At 43.9% G+C, this 22,007-nt stretch overlaps 1 protein-coding gene across 1 annotated transcript in view; it reads left to right on the top strand.

Moving 5' to 3' along the window:
* Positions 1 to 22,007, top strand: part of CEP120 (centrosomal protein 120) — a 337,501-nt gene that overhangs the window by 151,008 nt on the left and 164,486 nt on the right. The window contains exons 12-13 of the mRNA XM_078675575.1: positions 18,083 to 18,179; positions 18,594 to 18,746. Coding sequence (XP_078531701.1) covers positions 18,083 to 18,179; positions 18,594 to 18,746 — 250 coding nt within the window. The remainder of the gene's footprint in view (positions 1 to 18,082; positions 18,180 to 18,593; positions 18,747 to 22,007) is intronic.

Genomic DNA, 22,007 nt, shown 5'->3' with positions numbered 1-22,007 from the left:
CTTTCCCACATGTGAAGAGGAGTTGCGTGTCGTCGGCATAGGAGACGATCTGGGCCCCATACGCCTCCACCAAGGCCGCCAGAGGGGACATAAAGATGTTAAATAATGTGGGGCTCAACACAAAACCCTGTGGAACCCCAACTCCCAATGGCGGCATCTCGGCGGAGCTCTGGGAAACCCTGACCGTCTGGCGACGGCCTTCCAGGAAAGAAGTAAACCACCTGAGCACCGTCCCCCTCAGGCCGATGTCATAAAGCCTAGTTAGAAGCGCCTTATGGGGGACGGTGTCGAAAGCCGCCGAAAGATCTAACATGACCAGCATGGCCCTGCCGCCGGCATCCAGAGTCTCCCTGATGATCTCAGTCACCTCTATCAAAGCTGTTTCCGTACTAAAATTAGGACGGAAGCCCGATTGAGATGGATGGAGCAGATTATTGGCTTCCAAAAAACTAGACAGAACACCGTGGGCATGTTTTTCCGTCAGCTTCGCTAGTGCTGGTAACAGCGAGATTGGCCTGTAGTTCGCCAAGACTTCGGTGTCAAGGCCCGGTTTTTTTAGGAGGGGGATCACCATCGCTCTTTGGTCTCCAGAGCAAAGGTTTCTTCACATCAACCTTCTAGAGTAGCGGGTGATACATTTGGCGCTCAAGGCATTCCTCCCTTCCCTTCCCTTCGCGGTCGGTCGGTCCAAGTTCTAACGGACAACACGACTGCGATGTGGTATGTCAACAAGCAGGGAGGAGTGGGGTTGCAGTGTCTTTGCAGAGAGGCACTGCGTCTCTGGTCCTGGCTTCAGGACCACCAGATTTGTCTGATGGCAAATCATCTGGCCGGAGTTCTGAACGTACGTGCAGACAGTCTCAGTCGGCAGTTCTCGGCCGACCACGAGTGGAGGCTTCATCCGTAGGTGGTTCGTCAGGTCTTTCGGACGTAGGGAACTCCTCAGGTGGACCTGTTTGCCACTCACAAGAACGCTCACTGCCTGTCATTCTGCAGTCTCCAGTATCCGATGCAGGGAGCTTTGGGGGACACATTTCAGTTGAGTTGGGACTCAACACTCCTTTACGCGTTTCCTCCCATACCCTTGATTCCTCGGGTTCTGAGGAAGATATGCCAAGATCGGGCCCAAGTTATATTGACCGCCCCGGATTGGCCAAGAAGGGTGTGGTACACATATCTTCTCCACCTCTCCTCGTGCCTCCGCTCCGTCTCCCTCTCAGGGCAGACCTCCTCTCTCAGCTGGAGGGGCAGGTTCTACACCCCCACCTCCAGACCTTACACCTTCATGCCTGGAGATTGAACGGGGCAACCTGAATTCTTTCTCTCTCCCACATGACGTGGTGGATGTCATTTTATCAGCCAGGCGTCATTCCACCAAGTCTATCTACTCTTAGAGGTGGTCCAGGTTTGTATCATGGTGTGGGGAGAAGTCCATTGACCCTTTGAAGGCTCGATTGTCTGACATACTTCAGTTTGCACTTTCTTTAGCTCAGCAAGGGTTTGCTGTAGCTATGGTTAAAGGTTATCTATCGGCCTTGTCGGCATTTCTCTGTCTGCCGTATCAGCCGTCCATATTTAAGTCTCCTATTGTTTTAAGGTTTTTAAAGGGCTTTACAAATAAATTTCCTCCTACTCCTTTTATTGTGCCTCAATGGGACTTGAATCTTGTGCTTACTTTCTTAATGGGTTCACCTTTTGAGCCTTTGCACAGGTGTCCCTTGAGACTTTTATCTTTTAAAAGAATCTTCCTGATTGCTGATCCTCGGCAAGGAGGGTATGTGAGCTTCAAGCTCTTAGTTCAAAGCTCCCATTCTTGACCATTCATGCTGACAGAATGGTACTCAGGACCAGGGCTGCTTTTCTGCCTAAGGTGGTAACCCCTTTCCATCTGGGACAGTCCATTACCCTCCCTACCTTCTATCCTCCCCCCTCACCCTTTTAAGGAGGAGGAGAGACTTCTCCGCTTGGACCCTAAGAGGGCGGTGAGCTTCTACCTGGACAGAACTAGAGAGTTCAGAGTTGATGACGAGCTCTTCGTGGGTTTTGTTGGCACCAGAAGAGGCAAAGCGGTGCACAAGCGCACGCAATCAAGATGGAGTGTCTTGTGTATCAAGATTTGCTACTCTCTGGCAGGTAAGGAACCTCCTGAAGGTTTGAGAGCTCATTCTACTAGAGCAAGGTCTACTACATCTGCTTTGTCTAGAGGTGTGCCTGTAGATGACATTTGTAGAGTGGCGACTTGGGCCTCCCTCCACACTTTCGCGAAGCATTACTTCTTAGATTCCGAAGTGAGGAGGGACGGTCACTTTGCGCGCTCTGTCCTCCAAGATCTTTTGGTATAGGAGAGTGGACACCCTCCTCCTGGAGTGGGACTGCTGTGGGAATCTATTCACAAGGTGAGGAATCCACTGGAAGATGTATCCATCAGAAGAACAAGTTACTTACCTTCTGTAACGCTTTTTCTGGTGGATACAGTATCTGCCTGTGGATTTCTCACTGACCCACCCGCCTCCCCGTTGTCCACTCTTCTATACCTGCATTAGTGACATTGTTTTAATGTATATATTTTATTGTCAAAGGAAATGTGTTGTTATTATTGCTTTCCAGCATTGACTGCACACTGTGTGTGTTACCTTGATTATTTGGTACTGTGTACATTGTGTATATATCTACTGTTGTTGGTCCGTCCGTGTGCCTTGAAGGCACGAAAAAAGGGCGGAACTGATGTCATCACGCCGACTGAGTCCTATTATGGAGTCAGTGACGTCAGCGGAGCCGCGCACGATGCCGTGCGTCTGTGACGTAGTCCACGTCGGCGTGAAGAGCTACAAAAGAATTTCCGAATGTTGCTGACGCAGGGGGATATTCACAAGGTGAGGAATCCACAGGCAGATACTGTATCCACCAGAAAAAGCGTTACCGAAGGTAAGAACTTGTTCTTTAGGTCGAGGCTAGAGGCAGCGCACGCTCTGCTCTGTGAGGCATGCTATATTCCGTCTGTGGATTTTGAACACATCCACCACATGCCCACCTCTTTTCAGTGGTTGCTTGGTCTGCCTTTTTTAATTCTATAGTTTTCATTGGTGAATAGTGTCTATTTATCCTGCCTTGTGGATGCTTTGTTCCCGACCTGCGAACTACCCCTGCTACATAGATCCTTTCAGTATTGGCCATATATTTTCTTTAACTGTACTACTTTTTCTTTCCGCCCTCTCGTTGCCGATGGCTGGCACACAGCGCTGCTTGCAGTAAACTTAATCTCCTCCTTCGTAGGTATTCTTTGAAGTTGTCACGTATGCGTATTTGTTAATATTGATAATGTTTCCTATATTCTAAAAAGTTAGAGTGAGTTTCACAATGCTGAGCAATGCTGGTCATGTGCTGAAAACATTTCTCATTGTTGACTGATTTTTAGACAAAGTGAGGTCAGCCTTGCGCACCGGTCCGCATGCAGACTGTGCCTGGGCTTGTCTGGCCAGAAAGAGGCACTTTCGCCTTCTGCTCTGACAAGGGTAGTGTCCTCTTCTGCGGTCAGCTGCCACCCTCTCTTACTGTCTGTCTTGCTCCTCCTCACTTGCTGAATAAAAGCGTGACTTCAAGAAACCGCTTATACCCTCTCTTTCCCTTTATTTGTTCCCCTGTGTAATGGATCCAAAAGAGATGGAAACACTTTTGCTGGAAACGTCTTTTTCTCACATTTTTCTTTCCAAAGTGCCACCTTGGGAAGGAGAGTAAAAAAGGTAAAATAATTCAATAAAGCAAAGTGACCAGATTGGTTTTATTCACACCCAAACACGTTACTGAGTTTGTCAGTGAAGAGCTACTTTCATTTTCTCTTCTTTCTGTTGCTGCCTGGAGTGGAAAACATTTAATGTGATCCTTATCATCTGTTTTCCTTATTTTAGATTATAAAATGTGTATTGCGGCTTTGTGCTCAGGGATGTGGTATTTTTAAACCATACTGCTTACTTTTTATAAGGCTATAAGCGTTGACGTTTGACGTTTCAAAGCTTTATTCGATTTTTAGTCATAAAAGCAAACCTCCTAACCATGATACAATAAATACTAAACATAAAAGTAGTTAATTAAAAACATATTAAACAACAAAAGTCGAATGCTGATAAGTTCTAAAAAATGTATACATACATTTTAAAAATTCATTAGAAAAAGTAAAAAGAAAACAAGCAAGGTTAAACAGGCAGTTGATAATCCATATTAACCAGTAGGCTTTAAAGCACGTGATCTTATTACCCACGCCCAGGCCAAGAATTTTGCTACGCCTATCACCAGTGGTGTTGAGGAATTAGATGTTAAAATTCTTAGGGCTTGTGAACAACAGCGGGTGCCCATATTTTTACAAACTGGTTTTAGCCACTTTCGACGGGGGGTGGCTTACAAAGGGCAAGAAAAAAGCAGATGCGCAATGTCCTCTGTTTGGTTTTTACAATGTTCGCAGAAAGCGTCCTGCAATGGGGACCAGTATTGTCTAAAAGCGTTCACTGGGAGTGTTCCCACACGAAATTGGAAATATAGTTTCCTGTCAAATGGACGTTCAATTACATCCCAATATTTTTCATATAATGGAAGTTGTTTAGTGTCCAGAAAGCGTGATGACAGGGTGGATTGCACGCCTTTACGATACAGTGAAACATATACCGAGTCCCAATAAATATCCTTCAATTGCTTTTTCGAAGGAAATGAGGCGACATCCTTATTGCCCCACAAATGGTCAAGGCCCAACTTCCCCCAATGTACTCCGGAGCTCCTTTAACCAAGCAATGCAATGGAAACGGTCAAAATTCACAACATCAAAAAAAGCTGATGCATAATGACTTAACTCTGAGGTTACCATTAGGCGCCTCCAATACAACAGAGGACGTAGGCGCGCGATATCTTCAATATTTTTCCTACCTAGGTCCATCTTTAGTGGGATTATCGGGGTACTTTGTGGGGCCCTAACAAGCCCTCGCAGAAATCCATTTTCCGCCCGCCCCAAATCTCCTAAGTTTGAAAATCCCCAGAGCTCAGACCCATAAAGGCATGCACTCAGTACCTTCATACTATAAATTTCGAGTGCACAATTTATGGGTCTTGTCATGGATGTATTATGTTTGATGGTAACTGCACCTGCTAGCTGACTAAATTTTAAAGAAGCCATGTTAATGTGTGATTTCCATTTCATGTCATGTTGGAGGATAATTCCTAGGTAGGCAAAGGCATCTACTTTTTCCAGTGGTTCGCCCTTATATTTTATCACCCCCTTGAAAGCTGATTGGGAACTCAGGCACATAAATTTAGTTTTACTGGAGTTTAACTCCAGACCACGACTATCACAGAAATCCCCAAAAGCGTCAACCGCTTTCTGCAATCCACTTGGCGTACGTGATAATAAAAGCGTATCGTCCGCGAACATTAGTACGGGGACGTGTACACCTGCTACAAGTGGAGCGTCATTTGGGGATTTATTTAAATGCTCCACAATACCATTTATATAGATTGAAAAAAGCGTTGGGGCCAGGACACACCCTTGCCTCACCCCCCGTTCCACTGGAAAAGGGGCCGTCACTTCCCCCTGTTTGCCCCACCTTATTTTTGCGAAATTGTTTTCATGGAGGCGGACCAGCAAGGTAAGGAGCTCTCTGCTTATTCCCACATCGGCCAGGGTTTCCCACAGTTTTTCTCTCGGGACCAGATCAAATGCGGCTTTTAGGTCCACAAAAACTGCGTACAATGTGCCATTTCGCAGTGTGACATTTCTCCAATAAATGGCTAGGAAATAAAAAACTTGGTCAACACTGCTAGTCAAGGGGCGAAATCCCGCTTGGTATGGCGACAATATATTTTGGTCTTCAATCCACTGCTGTAATTTATTCTGGACTAGTCGACCCATTATTTTCTGCACAGTGTCAATTAAGCTAATGGGTCTATAGTTCTTTGCCTGGGTTTTATCCCCCTTTTTAAATATGGGGATGATTTCAGCCCCTTTCCACGAGGCTGGGACTTCTCCACCCATAGCTATTGCATTTGCCAACCAAGTGAAATATATGCACCAAGAAGTCCGGTCAGATAGAAAAACATCTGCTGGGATGCCATCCATGCCCGGCGCTTTTCCCCCTGACACGCAGTCCAGTGCCAGACTAACATCTTTTTCAGTAAATATTTGATCATTAAAAAAGACAGTTTGGGGGAGAGATATGGATGCGTATCTCGGACATCTGGCATACTGGGGTTGAAAAAAATCATTCCAGCCTTCTTTTGACACATGGTTTTGTGGTTGTGCTGGTACCCCACCCCTGTTCCATTTAACCAAGGCCCAAAACCGCTTTGAGTCTTTGTTGGCACAGGCCTGTTTTAGCTCACTCCAGCCCTCTTCATCCCAACGCCTCTTTGATTGCTTTTGCGTCAGCCTGTAGATGTCTCTTGCCCTTTTAACGGCTATAGGGTTTCCTATTTTCAATTCTACACTTAAATTTTGCCTTGCCAATCTACAGCTTTTATCATACCAGCCTTTAGCGGCTTGATGTTTTTTGGCTGCAGTTGGGTCTACTGTTTTAATGAAAAAACTTTGGAGTTTGTTAAATAAATTTTGTGGGCCTCCATCATGTATTCCTCGAAATTAGGGTTCCCATAATGCATCTTAATAACGCTAACTTCTTCTTTTACTAGATTTTTCAAATGTTCTCATTTTCTTTCATCCCCTAGCAACATTCCCCATTTCAGATGTCTTTGGTTATTGGAACACACAACATCTTGTGTTACCATCTGCTTATTATTTAAGTGTACACTAGGCTCTTGATAGGGGTGAAATGTCATATACAGGGGATGGTGGTCACTCTCTAAACGTGATACAACTGCCATGTCTAATAACTTGGACCATGCTCTTACATCAATTAAAAAGTAGTCAATCCTGCTTGTTGCACGACCATTATCGAAGGTAAAATTCCCATTTAAGTCGGATGGTGTCCTCCCGTTCGTGGCTCTCAGTCCTCTGGAGAGGCAGAGACTCTTTATCCTGATGGCCGTGGCACTCCATCTTTTTATAGGAGGAATCTCTAATTGGGGTAATCCCCATCTACTGTCTTCCTCTGCCGTTAAGCTCCTATCCTCTTCTCCTAGGGGCTCAAAAGTTGAATTAAAATCACCGCCCACAATGAGATGGGGATTAGGTGGAAGGGTTTCAACATCTTGTTCTAGGGTGGTAAAAACATCAGATGGAATACCTGCACCAACCCCCCTAGCATAGATGTTGTACAGAACTACTTCTTGGCCATTGGCCCATCTGATGTTCAGTGCTAGGATGTCGTTGGATATTATTTGCCTTTGTGATATGGTGCAAGTTAATGCTTGGCGGACCCATATCAACAGTCCTCCAGAGGGACGTCCTTTTTCACCTCTAGATGCAGGTTTATAGAAGTTTAAATACCCCATACGAAATACTGGGTTAATTGACCAAGTTTCTTGCATCATAACTATGTCATTCCTGTCAATATAATCCACCCACTCTGGGGTATCTAGCTTACTCGCTATGCCTGCTATATTCCAAGATATAAAAGTCAATGGTCGTTCTCCTGGAGTTGGGCCTAATGTAAATGGCACCTCCATACTTCCCCTAGGGTCCACAGTTAGCAGTCCCCCCTGCTCAGGGCTTAGATCATCCCCAACTATTAATCTGATATTATTTAGACCATCTGACCCTGTTATAGGTACATTGGTATTTGAACTTATAGGGACCTTATGATCTGGTTCTAGGTTTTTTATATGTTGGTCTAGTGATTTGTCTAATTGACATATGGGATGGCTCGACTGATGTTCCGCTATTAATCCTTTATCTATTGTAAGTCAGTCGCACTCGTTCAGATTAGACAATGCTGTAAATCTATTATCTAGGTTTATCCCCCAGACATTAGATGAGCCCTCCCTTATACTTCTACTGGCCACTGTAGACCATTTGGTTCTCAGAACACTCGGATTTGACACTGAGCCTTTCCTATTGTAGAAAAAGTCCAGGGTGAGTGGAATTAATTCTGCCGTTCTACGTTGGGGAGGAAAAAGGTTATTCAGAATTTCTGGCAAAACTTCGGGGCTTTTAAGGTTCAAAACCACACAATCCCCAGGGAATTTCTTGATCCTACTCCCTATCCATTTTACCCGTCTTGCCGTTAGCAGATCTTCTGCCAACTTATGTTTACCCCCAGGACACATATGCATGTTGTTACTTAACCATTGAAGTGCCTTATTTAATAATGATTCAGGGTGTTCTATCTGGCCTGTATTTAAAGGGGGGACATTGGCAAGTACCAGAATAAGGGGTGAAGCTTCTACAATTAGCTCGACAGGATTATTTTCTGCATTGGATCCCTGCAGTATACAGTTCCCTACAGGCTCTATGGGGACAGCACCAGGAAGATTGGTTTGATCTGGGCCAGGCTTGAGATTAACCTGCTGGATCTGTGGGAGCTCTACTACACCTGAGCATACATTTTCTAATGAGGTTTTTTCAGCCAATTTTTCTACAAGCATTGTCGGCAATTCCTCCACTCTATCATTAGTTATTTTTATATAGGCCTCCATTTTATTTATTTTAGCCGTGAGGTGATCAATTTTTGACAATAAGGGTTTTACTAGCTGACTTAACTTAATGTCCAGCATGCCCATAAGTTTTTTTAATATGCCATCATCCCACCCTTGGCTCACATCTCCTTCACCCACATTCCCATCTACAATTTTCTTATTGGGCGGGGTAACTGGCCTTTTCCTACTAGACCTTAACCCTTCCCTTTTTGAAGAAATCTTAGAGGTCACTTTTGTTACTCTTGGAGCAGGAACAGGGGGTGCGGGAGAGCTGGAATCTACTACCTCCAGGTCTGGGTCTAGGTCATGCAAAGAGACATTTAAATCCCCCAATATCGTTTCAGCATTAGCAGCTGGATTTTCCACGAACGACACATTTTTTGATAGCCCCACATCCGGCCCATGTGGAGCTGGGGATAAATCAATTGGGGTGCCCAGAAGAATTAAGTCTGTTTGTAAGTTCTCATTTTGAGGCAATATCAGTGGGGTTCCAAGACCCAGCGACGACCTCCGTTCATGGTTTATTTTTTCCACAACTTGTACCAGGTAATTGTCCATGGTATTACCCGGGGCAATGGGATTCTTTGACTTAGACATTTAAGTATCTGGCAATGTTCCTGATAACCTTTGCCCCAATATAGTCAGTATAGTCAATGGTAATCACACAAGCCTCGTTACCTTCCGGTTTAACTTTCCCGATGGTCCTGGTTCGAAGCAAGCTACAATGAGTAGGAAGGGACAGTTTTTGAAGGCTGAGGGTAGGTCATAAATCCAGGTTATCTTAATGATGATTGTTTGGTACATTAGGTGAAAAGGGGGGTGACCCGTCCCGTCACCTTAGGTCCCCTGAGGGCCACAGAGGGCCCGCCCTTTGCCCGGGCTTCGCTCCGGGCGTCCCGCGAGGCGGTGGTGACGCTGTTTTTATGCGCCTCCTGGCGCTTCCTTCACACGCGGACCCCAGCAGGGCTTCTGGGTGTCGTAGTCCCGCCCCTCGCCGGTCTCCGCTCGGCGGCTCCCGCTGTAGGTGGTAAAAGCGGTGGAGCGGCGGGAGACTGACGGGCGGGTCCGCGGAGGGCTAGGCAGGAGACAGAAAGTATTTTGCGAATGCAGGAACACAGCGAGAATTGGCACGAAGAAGCAGATAACAGGAAACCTAGCTATGGCCATTGAAATGGGTCCCTTCTGGGACCTGTAGTCATGTCCTTGACTTTTCAGGCAAAAACACAAATTGATTTCTGAATGAGTGTTAAAGCGTTAAGTAACCATGTTCTTCCTGCTAACATTTCACATGCTTTACTTAATCTTGAATTCCCAGTAAGTGTTGGCTTTTTCCAGAATGGTATTACTTTTTTTCAGGCTGCATATTACTCTTGTCTAGTGCATAGTTTGTAATGGGTCTTATCCAGGTGTTGATAGCGAGGCACAATTGGGTTGTAACTGAAGGCAGTGTAAGTTTCTCCCTGGGGGGTGTTCTGTGTGGAGAGAATGTGGCACTATGGCAGAGATTCCTTATTTGGACCTGGGGAACCAGGTTCAAAATGCATGATCAGTCAACCAGACCACTCTTCTGAGGGAGCACGTTCCTATACTAGACCTTAAAGGCCCTGGTTTCTCTACACTGACCTCAAGGGGCAAGTCAGATTGAACAACCACACCTCACGGGTATTCCTGCTGAGGAGAGCTAAGAGACCAGGGTGCCCCTTATCGCCACTGATCTTCTCCCTGATGCTTGACCCACTCGCAACCTGGGTCAAGAGCGATCCACTGCTCAGCAGCTTGAAGTGGGCCGAGAGACACGAGGATAGAATATCCCTGTATACTGACGACATTCTGCAGTACCTTGTGTCGCCGGCAAGCTCAATAAACAGAATCCTCCAACTTTTCACGAATTTCGACAAATATTCAGGATACACTATCAACGGGTCCAAATCCTTAATCTATACACATCATGGATCAAATCCAAAACTGCCACCAGAATATGTTGCCACAATCGCAGAGGAGGGTTTCCGATACCTCTGTATATATATATATATAACCCCCGACCCGGGGGTTTTCTACACCAAAAATCTAGTGATTTCCCTAAGCAGATTGCAAAATGACGTGTGTCACTGGAAGACACTACCCCTGTCTCTGTTAGAACTAGCTGCACTGTTCAAAATGCCGGCACCGCTGCTTTTTCTACATGTCCTACAAAACAGTCCATTCAAGGTTTCCGAGGCCTACTTTAAAAGTATTGACCGTGAACTCTGAACACTACTCTGGGACGGCAAGACAACATGTATTGCCACACATGAACTAACAAGAAGCTGGTATGATGGTGGAATAGCACTTCCCAATTTAATACTCAATTATTGGGCTGCCCAACTAGTTGTTATTAATCAATGAGTGTATAGTTCCCTGACAGAACCTGCACTTCACTTGGATAGACTCCAAATCTAAATAAAAGACCGTTAAACAGGCCCCACTGCCCTAATGGTTCAAATTTGGCACCAGGCAAACAAAACACTCTGATGGCACGGAACAATAACCCAAGCTACCCCACTATGGTCCGCACAGCGATTGGGTATGCTTAGCACACAGCCGGGATTCGATAAGTGGGACACCATTGGAAATTCTACTGATGGTGGCCTGTGGAAAAGTAGGACAATTCTCTGTTTCTTAGACCTACAAAAGAGATATGCTCTAGCCCAACAGGAAGGGTTTCGATATATGCAAATCCGACAGGCACTTATTACAAATATCCCTGCACAAGGGGAGGTACCGGAAGCGTCCCCAATAGAAGATGGACATTTGCCCGAACCCATTACCAAGAAAGCGATATCCCTGACATACGGAAAACTACGTAATAACCTAACCTACTCAACCCACTCACACAACTCCGTGAACACTGGCAGCAAGCCATTGGGCCGCTCAAAGAGGACTAGTGACACGCGGCGTTGATATCCCCCCCACCCCCCCATGAGGCAGCTATACCACTTAGACTCAGTCTTAACTAGCTCACAATTTTACATAGAACATGCTTAACCGGATCCGCGCTAACTAAACTTGGATGCAGGGAAAACACATGTTGTCTCCGACACTGCGCAGAGGAAGCAACATTCCATCATGTGCTCTGGAGCTGCCCCACTATATAACCATTCTGGGGACAGATCACACGACAAATGCAAATTGCAATGGGGAAAGAAATCATACTAACACCCAAATTGGGACTCCTCAGTGTATGGGATGCTACAGATCTCAGTAGTATAGAAAAACAATGGGTCACACAGGGGTTCACATCGGCCAAACGAAATAGAGCTATGTGATGTGGGGCAGAGAACCCACCAACAACGGGGGCCGGGCGAACAGCATGGACAAATACATGATTGCGGAGAAAGGTGGGACAAAAAGTGGGGTAAATGGAACATATACATAGGAGAGATCTGTATCTCCCCATCTATTGAACTAGCAGGAGGGAACAAGAATAAGATACAACTTATCCCATAATGCCGTTGTCACAAGTGTCTTTGCTATGTTGTGTACTGACCCTTGTTTAAATGGAAAATTACTATGACCTGTAATGTATTATTAATTACCATCAATAAAAAGAATATTTTTTTTTAAAAAAGCCCTGTTGTCTTAACACCAGCTGGTGGACCCTAGCAGTGGCAAGTGTGGGTTAACCTTGAAGACCTGTCCACCACAAACCATACTGAAGTTCCCCCTTCAGTTTTGCTGGCAGGCTTATGAAGTAGCACACCCTATATTGACACTAACTCTGTTACTGAGGTCACAGGACTCCTTGATGTCAGTTTGGTACCTCCATTGGCCTTGTTTCAGCAGCAGTAGTTGTGCAACTCGCAAGGAATCGGCCATGCAGGATTTGCACCTACACCGAACTAAGTTCTCAAACTTCACAGTCTCACTGCTTCATGCACAAACACTTTTAACACGGGCTTGTGCATTAGGGTCTTTGTATCGTTTTAATCCACAAGATTCCCATACTGTATCTGCAATTGCTTCTCATCGTTTTTGGTTTTTTTGTGAGAGAAGCTTGCATAGCTGTAATGCGTAGTGTGCTTGCTGTTCACATATCTGTTCTGTGTGTGACGACCGGTTGCACAGCTACTGCTATGCCTGAGTTGCATCAGGGAAGCTTGCATGTCAGCTTCATGTGATATTCCTCTTCTGCATGCAGAAACCTTACATTGGTACTGCTTGTGCTGTGCCTGTTCTCTGTGAGATGGAATCATGAACTTGGTGCCAATAACATACTTATTTTGTATGCATGTCAGTGCGTAATTTGAGCCTATGTGTTCCTAATGGAGCCTATTGGAAAACCTTTTTTGGGGACCAGGACATGTTTTTAATAATCATACTGACTCAAACCAAGAGACAGAAAAGAAGCAAATGAAGAAAGGAGGAAGGGGAAGGTAAGGAAAGCAGGGATAAAAGGAATGTAGTGTGCTATAAGGAAAGGGAGAGCATACTGGCGAATGACAGAGGAATAAAGTGAAATTTGACAACCCTAAAATGTAAATTGATACTTGTATAGCGCACTACTCACCCGCAAGGGTGTCAAGGCGCTTGTACGAATACCGCTGTGGAACCCATCCTGGCTTTCCCTGTGAGGTGTCCACTCCTGGGCACACCCAAAGTGGAGGTTAGGCATCCTTAGCGTTGTGGGGGCCGTTGTGGAGATTAAGCAAGCTATTGCCCAGAGTTGCAGAGTGGGACTCCATGATTGGAATAGGCACTGAGGCGAGAATTATCAGGTCCGTGGAGTTTTGAGGCCAAGACCCGCCGAGGCGGGGAATTGAACCCTGGTCCCAGGCTAGACCTCTGCATCAGGGTCTGCCGCTCTAACCATTGAGCCACACTTCTCCACTTCTCCTCGAATTCAGCAATGATGCCAGTGGGGCTTCTTAGAAGAATTTGGGCCATAGAACTTATTCTTTTACAAATTAAGCACTAGTCTGTGTGAAACTTGCATTGCTCTTGTACCTTTTGTGGGTGAGTGAGTAAAGGTTGCCCTGATGCTAACAATGAATTGACTCTTGCAACTGTAAGCAATTTGAACTGCTTCTACCTGTGCTCTACCTGCTCTTAGAGGGGGGGAAACTGCTTCATTGCTGCTTTTGATGTTATAAGTGTTGAGCTGAATCCTGTGCTCCAAACTGTGATCTTGCACTTAGATAGAGGGCCTTAAATAACCCAGTGAAGAGACAGACTTGACAGAGGTGACCATATAGGGGTGTTGAGGGCTGGCATGGTGACCGAGAAAGACTAAAAAAAACAAGAGTGAAAAAAACTGAGTGAAGCAAAGGAACAGCAAAGAACAATAGAGAGGATGTAAAGGGAGAGGATAAGACCAGGGAAATAAAAAGTGAGAAGTGAAGAAAAGAAAATGAAGGGAAAATACGCAGTGGAGAAAAAATAAAAGCAGTGGGAATGACTAGAGCTAGAAAGTGGGTCCTAGAATGAAAAAGCTTTGTAGCATGAGTAAAAGAGATACCAGAAAGGGGAACAATTACCAAGAAATAAAAGATGGAAAATAAATAACAAGAAAGAAAAATGCAAGGGAAAAGCAAATTCATACATAGGAAATACCCGGCAGGAAATGAATGAAGTTACATTAAGAAGCGATGGACAAAGAATAGAAAGTGAGATAAGTGCCTGAAAATGGCAATGCATGCTTGAGCAGGAGATCGTGAGTGAGGCTGTGCGCAAGAGTGAGAGGCCAAAAAAAGGGTGAATGATGGTCATTGGAAATTAGATAAGCTGTTCAGATTGGATGGTCATGATGTAACGGATGAGTGGTGTGATGGAAAAGGAAAAAGAGATGCAACAGGTGTGAAACATTAAATTTAATACAGAGAGGAGTGAGAGAAGCAGACGGAAGTTGAGTGAGCTGAAACCAAAATTGGGAATGGTAAAAGACAATGGAAGAAGCATGTGGGGAAATGAGAGAGGTAGAAGTGAAGGACGCCAATGTGATAGGAATCATAAAATGAGACTGAGGGCTAATGGTGGATTGGTTGGGAAACTGAGATTGCATAAGCTAGGAGAGTTGAGGTAGTGATGGTGATGAAAGTAACATTGTGATGATAATGAAAGAATGAGAGTAATAGAGCTGGGAGTAGGATTTATGAAAGCAAGCTATTTAGTGGTCAAAGATAGGATTTAATGTGAAAGGGAGAGATGGTGGTATAGAAATTAGAGAATGAGGCGTGCAGGCAAATGGAAGGACGGAGCCGAGAATTAGGGGGAATGGAAGTGAAACTGGGAGATATTAATGAGGGTTTGAGGTCAGCAGCAAAGTGGAAGAAACAGGCTGAATTAATGAGCAATGGAGGCACAAGTAACTCAGGAAAAATAGAGGAGACTGTATAACTAACAGATGTGGAAAAATAAGAGATGCAGTTGTAAAAGAACGTGGTATAGGCATGAGAATGAGAAACAAATCTGTGTGTGAAGGGGAAACTGAAGAAATTGATGCAAAAGGAGCACAGAGATAGAGTGAATTGGGAAACTGGGAGAGAAATGAAAAGAGAAGAGAGAAGAACTGGGAAAGATAGAAATTAGAATTTCAGATGTAAAGGACAGGAGTGCAATTGAAAGGGAGCTTAAAGTTTTGGTGAGGGGTAGAATTGGTGGAAGAATGACCTATTATGTGATATGTTCTAAGCAGAGAAGGTGATGAAAGAAAGAGTTAATATTAGATTAAGTTCAGCAATGTAAGAGATATGAAGAACCAGTAACAAAGTAAATTGGTGGGGGCGGCGTGGCCAACCGCTGAAGCTGGCTTCTCTAGAGCTTCTTACGGGCGCCCAATAATTTTCATTGATCTGCATCAATACTTGCCGGAAATATGACCTCCAACACTCCACAATTGAAGGGGCACCCTAGAGTTAACATATAGAAAAGCCAGTGCTGCCACTTTTCTTTGTCCTTTTTCAAAGGGAAAAAGAATAAAACTAAGTCCCTCTAAACCACTCTTTCCGTTTGAATTAATCTGATTTTATTTTTCAACTTCAAAAAGATTCTTTTGCATATAGCAATTGACAAAACTTCAATCTACCACAAACAATTCTTTTTCACCATGACAGCAGTGTCGTGGTTTAGACGGGGACTTTGAGCCTCTGCATGTTCTCCAGCCAGGCTGTAAGTGCACATGACTATTTGGTGTGACCAATATGGCCGGCCAAACATTCAGGCGCACTTAAGTGCCCCAACCACCTCTCCATTGCTGACTGTGACAACAGCACAGCACCGCCCCGCCTGTAAGCCGACCTGACAACGGAAAAATAAAATGATAATAACAGTGCTGTTTTCATTTTATTTTTCCTTTTTAAGAGCAGTGAGGCGGCGCTCCTCCGCCTTAGGGATGAGCCGCTGTTGGCTGCTCGGGTTGCACTGGTGAGGTGTTTGACAACTGGTGGGCGGCGGGTGATTGTATGTGGGGTCTACTCACAGTATCTTGTAGAAAGGCCCCTTCGGGTCTTTTTATGCAAGTGCATGCCTTCATTACTTCTTTGAAGTTTCCATTGGCATAATTTTGGAATGTGCCAGTCTATTGTGGAGTATAGAATAAAAATATAGCGAGTTTTTGGGAGGTAATTCGCTTATTATTTGATAATAGAAACGCACTTCTTGAGCGGTTTGAAATGTTGTTTTCATTGTACTCCACGTGTTCTGTCTGTGCTTTATGTATTTCACATTGTCTTTTCCACGGAATAGAATTACAACTATATGTATAACCGCTAGGTGGCACAGTAATTCAAACATTGTTTTCTTTTCTGCGACCACGACTTGAATTCGATGTCAACAGTTTCTTGAATGATCTTTTAAGAAAGGTTTATGGAGTGCTTTACAGTAAACCAACAGTAAACCTCTTGGAATCCACTTGTTGGTTCTAAAAAGCGTACGTGTATTGTGTTATAGTCTCATTAGTATTCATATCACAATCAAATCTGTTCATAATTCAAGTGCTTTTTTCTGCTAAGCATTGAAGGACGCGAGTTACATATTGATTGGTGTTGTGGCGTTTTGTGATACCACAGTGTCAATTATGTTATCAATGTTAACGTTATGTACAATATATATTAATGTAAGGCAGTACTTCTTGGTTAATCGTTTAATTATTGGATATGTTGCAGCGCTAGAACTCACCCGGTGTAAATGGCCAATATATTTAACTAGATAATGCAGTATGTATTGGTCTACAATGCATTGGCCCTTATAAAAGTGTTGGATTTTCACAGTATTGTTGATGAAAATTAACTACATCACCATGGGCGTCAATTCACCAAAATGCCACGGAGAGCGGAAGTGACATCACACACTCTTGGACTTGTACTTCAACTCGCACACACACATGCTAAAACATACACTCACATTCACGCACTCTCTCAGATATACACACTCATCTACAAGCATGCATGCATGCAACATACATTTAAAGGTATTTTTACTTACCGTTACTCTCAGATAGGGTCATATTCCAGCTAATTATACTTCATTTTTTTTCACACAAACAGTGAATAATATTATTCACTATTTGTGTAGTAAAAATGTAACAGGGAAACGGAGCTCCAGTCCAAACGACGTCCATTAGGGTGGTGCCCCTGTGTTCCAGGCACTGATTTTGCCACCTCTAAGGCCGGTGTGTGTGTGAGGAGGGAGGGGGTGTAGGGGATAGCAAGGGGCCGCAGCTGCGACCTCTGGCGACCCCTGCATGACGTCCATGTACATCGCTATTTCATCCCGGACCCACCAGTGTAATTGCTCCTGGTTATTGACCTTCATGAAGTTTTAAAACGGGTCCGGGTCTGAAATTGGATGTTCTGCCTGTATGTCTAACACATGATTATGCCAATGTTCCCGCTTTGAGCTTGGTGAAATAGAGCTCAGTGCGTGACAAGTGTTGGTCTATCCTTCGAGCAAGTTCCCTTTGCACAATGCAGAGGATGTGGTGTGACTGAAGTCGAATGATATCTAAGCTCTTGCTAATGGTAGGATAGACACACGCAGCTTCCAGCTGGATAGCCATTCCCTGCCTCTCTTCTAGCCCTTTGTCTTTAGCTTGGCTGCAGCTCTTGCATTATGTAAGCAATAACACGTATTAGGACTGATGAACTTTATTATCCACATCTACTTTGTTTATTCAGCAACATGGATGATTGCCATAAGCACATGGTGAGTTCCTCGAAATCTCTGATGAGCTCGAATCCGCCCTACCCTGGCGAACCTCATGTTTTATATTTAAAACTGTCGTATTTTTGCTGCTAATTCTTTCGGCATTTTAATGTAGAAAGCCATTGACATTGGGTTGTCATTAAGCACCTGTAAAACTGCTTTTTGTCAACATATCGTGTGCTGCCATATGATGATAGGCTTTAGCAAATAGAAACGTTTTCTGTATTGTAATCTACATGACTGTTTTCACCCAATATTTGATAAACTAATACCTGCTTTGCCTTTTTACGCGCATCATGCCAGCCAAAATTAAAAATGTTGTTCTCTTTTTCAGGGCGAATAATAAGATAGCAGATATTTCTTACACTATGAGCCTGGAAGACTACGGTCTTGTTAAAATACAAGAAGTTGTGGTGTCTGAATCCTCTCAGGTAAATAACTAGAGGTTTAGTGATGTTTAAAAGACTGTGACCCTCATTACGAGTGGCCTATTCTTTCCGATGGGGCTGGTAACAGCAGTTAATGGCCCCATCGGAATTATGGCATCTGCAGGAACACTTTGGAAACCTTTACTTTCATCCAGATTTTACAGCTGCTGAAAATAGCCAAAATCTCCATGTGAAATTATGGAGAAATTAGGATTTTCCGCAGAGTCAAACGCAGAATTACAAATATCCCCGGTTATTCCTTAGGGTGCAACTTGTAATGGTCTGGATTTTTCTCACCCGCACTGGTCCCAAGGTTGGGAAAATCCACCCTATTTCACAGAATAATCGTAATAAGCGTCTCTGTTGGCTCTTTTCTTTCTTATGCAACATTAATAATATCCTTTGTATGCATTTCAGAGCGTAAGGGCTGCTCAGCAGAAGGTTGTATCTCCTCCTCGGCCAACTCCTTTTCCCGACTCTAGGCCCGAACCACGAGAGACTCTGGAATACAAAGCAGCCCTTGAGCTCGAAATGTGGAAGGAGGCACAAGAGGACCTTTTTGAGAACCAGGTTTATGTTATTACTTGTGTATAAAATTGTGCACGCTTTAACATTACATTGTTAACCATTTCTTTGCCCCAAATGGTGACGTAGAACATTTTAGCTGTGGAGAACAAAGGGAATTATATCCAACTATGTCGTAAATATCCATCTGCGGACCGTTGTTCTCCAATGATAGCCAAAAGCAGTGAGTATTCACCCCATCAAGGGATCCAGGCTCTTTAAATTCACAACTTTCTTTAGAAAAGCTAAATATATTTTTCATTTTAAAAATGTGCTTATCTGAATGCCTATTGGCCAAATACATTTTTTGAAAAAATTAACCAATTTAAATTTTTGAAAAAAGTCACACTTGTAATGCAAATGACAAGAATAATTCAAAAAAGTTCTAAAGGAAACATTTTAAGTAGCAGGACTACTGTAGCTGAGAAGCTGCAACCTCTACTGGCTGAAAAACTGAACTCCTTTTTTTAGAGAACCACAATCCACTAATAACCGATCATGTCCTGTTAGTGGCGGTTGCTCAGTTCCCTTTTCGCCTCGAAAACAAAGATGCGAAGCCTTTCAGAACACGCACTCTACACTTGACAAGATTGTTCTGCTTATAAAAAAAAACAATTGGTGTACTATGCTGTTCTTTAGTATCATTCTGGATAAAACATGCTTAGTACGCATGTTTGCCACCCCGCCCTGATATTTAATTTCAATCCCTGGTAAAGTAAAGGAATCCAGATTAAACACGTCAGCTGCTGATATTATAAAGGATAAAGAACATTGATTTTCCCTTGTACCTACATTTGTTCTTTCAGCATGTGTGGTGGGCTGTGAGCTCTAGAGTGTTACAGCTCATACATTATTTACATGATTTAATGTCTAGTTGTCTATCGGACAATATAGACCTAAAGTCTTTTTGCCCATCACAACATGTAATATGTTTCGGGAGTCGGGCTATAGGAATCCCCCACTCCTGCAATTGGTCCTAATCATAACGGTTTCCGTTGGGAGAGTTGGTCCATCATGCTGAAGGCTCACTATATGAGATGGCTATGACATGGCAGCCTAAAGTTCTGAAGTATTTGCAAATGAATGTTGCCCACATACAGAGGGACTAGAGGATCAGAATGAAGTCCTATGTGATGTAATGTATGAAGTTAATGTAAACGTGCCTTCTATCCATTGTGGTTTCAGACGGCCATCACAGGGCTAAGAACCTTTCAGTCTCTTCCAAGAAAATCCTCATCATAGTCATACGCACTGAATAGTCCTGTCCATGCACGGGAATCCTGGAGTACTTTACCAAAAATATATACAAGAAAGTTCATATGTATTCCTACCCCATACAATTCTGGGGTAAGGAACACCACCATAAGGAAAACTGTCTGCTGCCGCTAAAAATGGCCACATTTCTATTAATTTTCATTTAAAAAAAATATTCCAGTTTAATACAATAATCACTAAATAAATAAAAGTGACTAGAGAAAAACTTTCACCAACCTATTTTAAAAGGAAAGGGAATGAAGGGCATTGTTAGCAGATAGGACACTATGTAAATGTATGCAAAAACTGGCACTGTGCCTTTTAGGGTCTTACTGCACCCCCTGTATCCCATAATTCCCCACAGGCAGTTAGGTCAGTTCTTTTTTCAGCTCCTGGTGAAAAGATACTTGGGCAATGAGCTCTTCCTTTTTGCTTCATTTCTCATTGGAAAACTTTCCAAACCTAATCTTTTTTCATTTAGTCTCTTTTAAGACTAAGGCCCCCATTAGGATGACGGGCGGACTTTGTCTGCCCGCCATCCTATCGGAAAAAGGGACCGCCCGTCATAAGGGCGGGGGGTCCCGATGGTGGTATTAGGATGCGCCCGCCACAGTGGCAGGCGCATCCAGCATTCCTACCGTTCTGGCGAGCGGTGCACTCAGCACCGCCCGCCACAATGGCAGGAAGGCATGCTGTGCACTTCCATGCACAACATGTGATCAAGGCACTTTGGTGCTGAAACGTGTAATGGCCGACAGAGTTCAACCCAAATAAAGGAGATTCTGTGCACTCAATCGTGGTCTGTGCTCCAACTTTGTTCAAATGCAAGAGCCGGCTGGCAGTGGAGTGTATATATATGTATGTATGTATGTATGTATATATAACTATATGTGTGTGTGTGTGTGTATATATATATATATATATATATATTCAAACTATTCACTCGGAATTGAGGCCGCTCACCATGGAGGGATCGCACTGCCTAGAGGGTAAAAGGACCGCAGAGGAGAGAGCGAGCTCCTTTGCAATGGCACGGCAGGCAACAGAATTGAACATGTCGTTTGCAACCCTGGAGCAAACTGGAGGGCGGAAATTGATCCTGAATTAGCACACATGAATCGGACCCATTGGAGGGTAGCAAATATGCAAAAGGACTACATCTCCCAGCGAACACTGCAATTGACATTGAGGCACAGCTGGGGCCAATTACAATTAGAATAAAGCACGGGGAGATGTAACCGCAATGATTTGGACTCATGTGATGCGGCCTCTGATGAGAAGCGACAAGGCTTCGAAACGCGTAAGGCCAAAGGACAACAACACAGGACTTGCAAGCTGCATGTTTCTTTAATAAAGGTTTTGAAAACCGACCTGCGAGTGGTGAGCGGCCTCAATTCCGAGTGAATAGTTTGAATATATATATATATATATATATATATATATATATATATATATATATATCTCCAAAGTGCCTGAAGCATTCGGGAGGCCGAGGGATTTGCATAAATAAATGATCCGAAAACAGGAATGCATGAACGAGTGTTTTTTGATGGCAGCCCCTGAGGAAGGGAGTAATTCCCTGAAACGCGTCGGGCACGGTGAAGAATTGCTAAGTGGGGAGGTGTGCTGCGTGAGAAGCCCGGAGGGCGGAGGACTGTCGTGTGCCTCCCGAATGCTTCAGGCACTTTGGTGATTAATATATATATATATTATCTCTAATCCGTGTTTATGACTATGATTGAGGTTACTCTGGAAGACTACATGTACAGGTAAGCAACACTCCTTCCATGGTGTTGTCACTTTTCCTTTTCTATTCCAAGCACAGCCTCCTTTAAATCCTGTGCAATGAAGGATATCCTAGAGTATGCGACTTTATACTGGATGCCCTGACTGGCGAAGTATTGGTTGACACAAGGACATTCTTTCTTTATCCTGGTATGAGACGTCAACTGTAGCAAAATGACAATATTGACAGTATTCACATTTTTGTTGTTACATTTATATATTTTCTAT

Source organism: Lissotriton helveticus, chromosome 2_1, assembly GCF_964261635.1.
Source record: "Lissotriton helveticus chromosome 2_1, aLisHel1.1, whole genome shotgun sequence".
NCBI lineage: Eukaryota > Metazoa > Chordata > Amphibia > Caudata > Salamandridae > Lissotriton > Lissotriton helveticus.
This window is presented reverse-complemented; position numbering and strand designations above follow the sequence as displayed.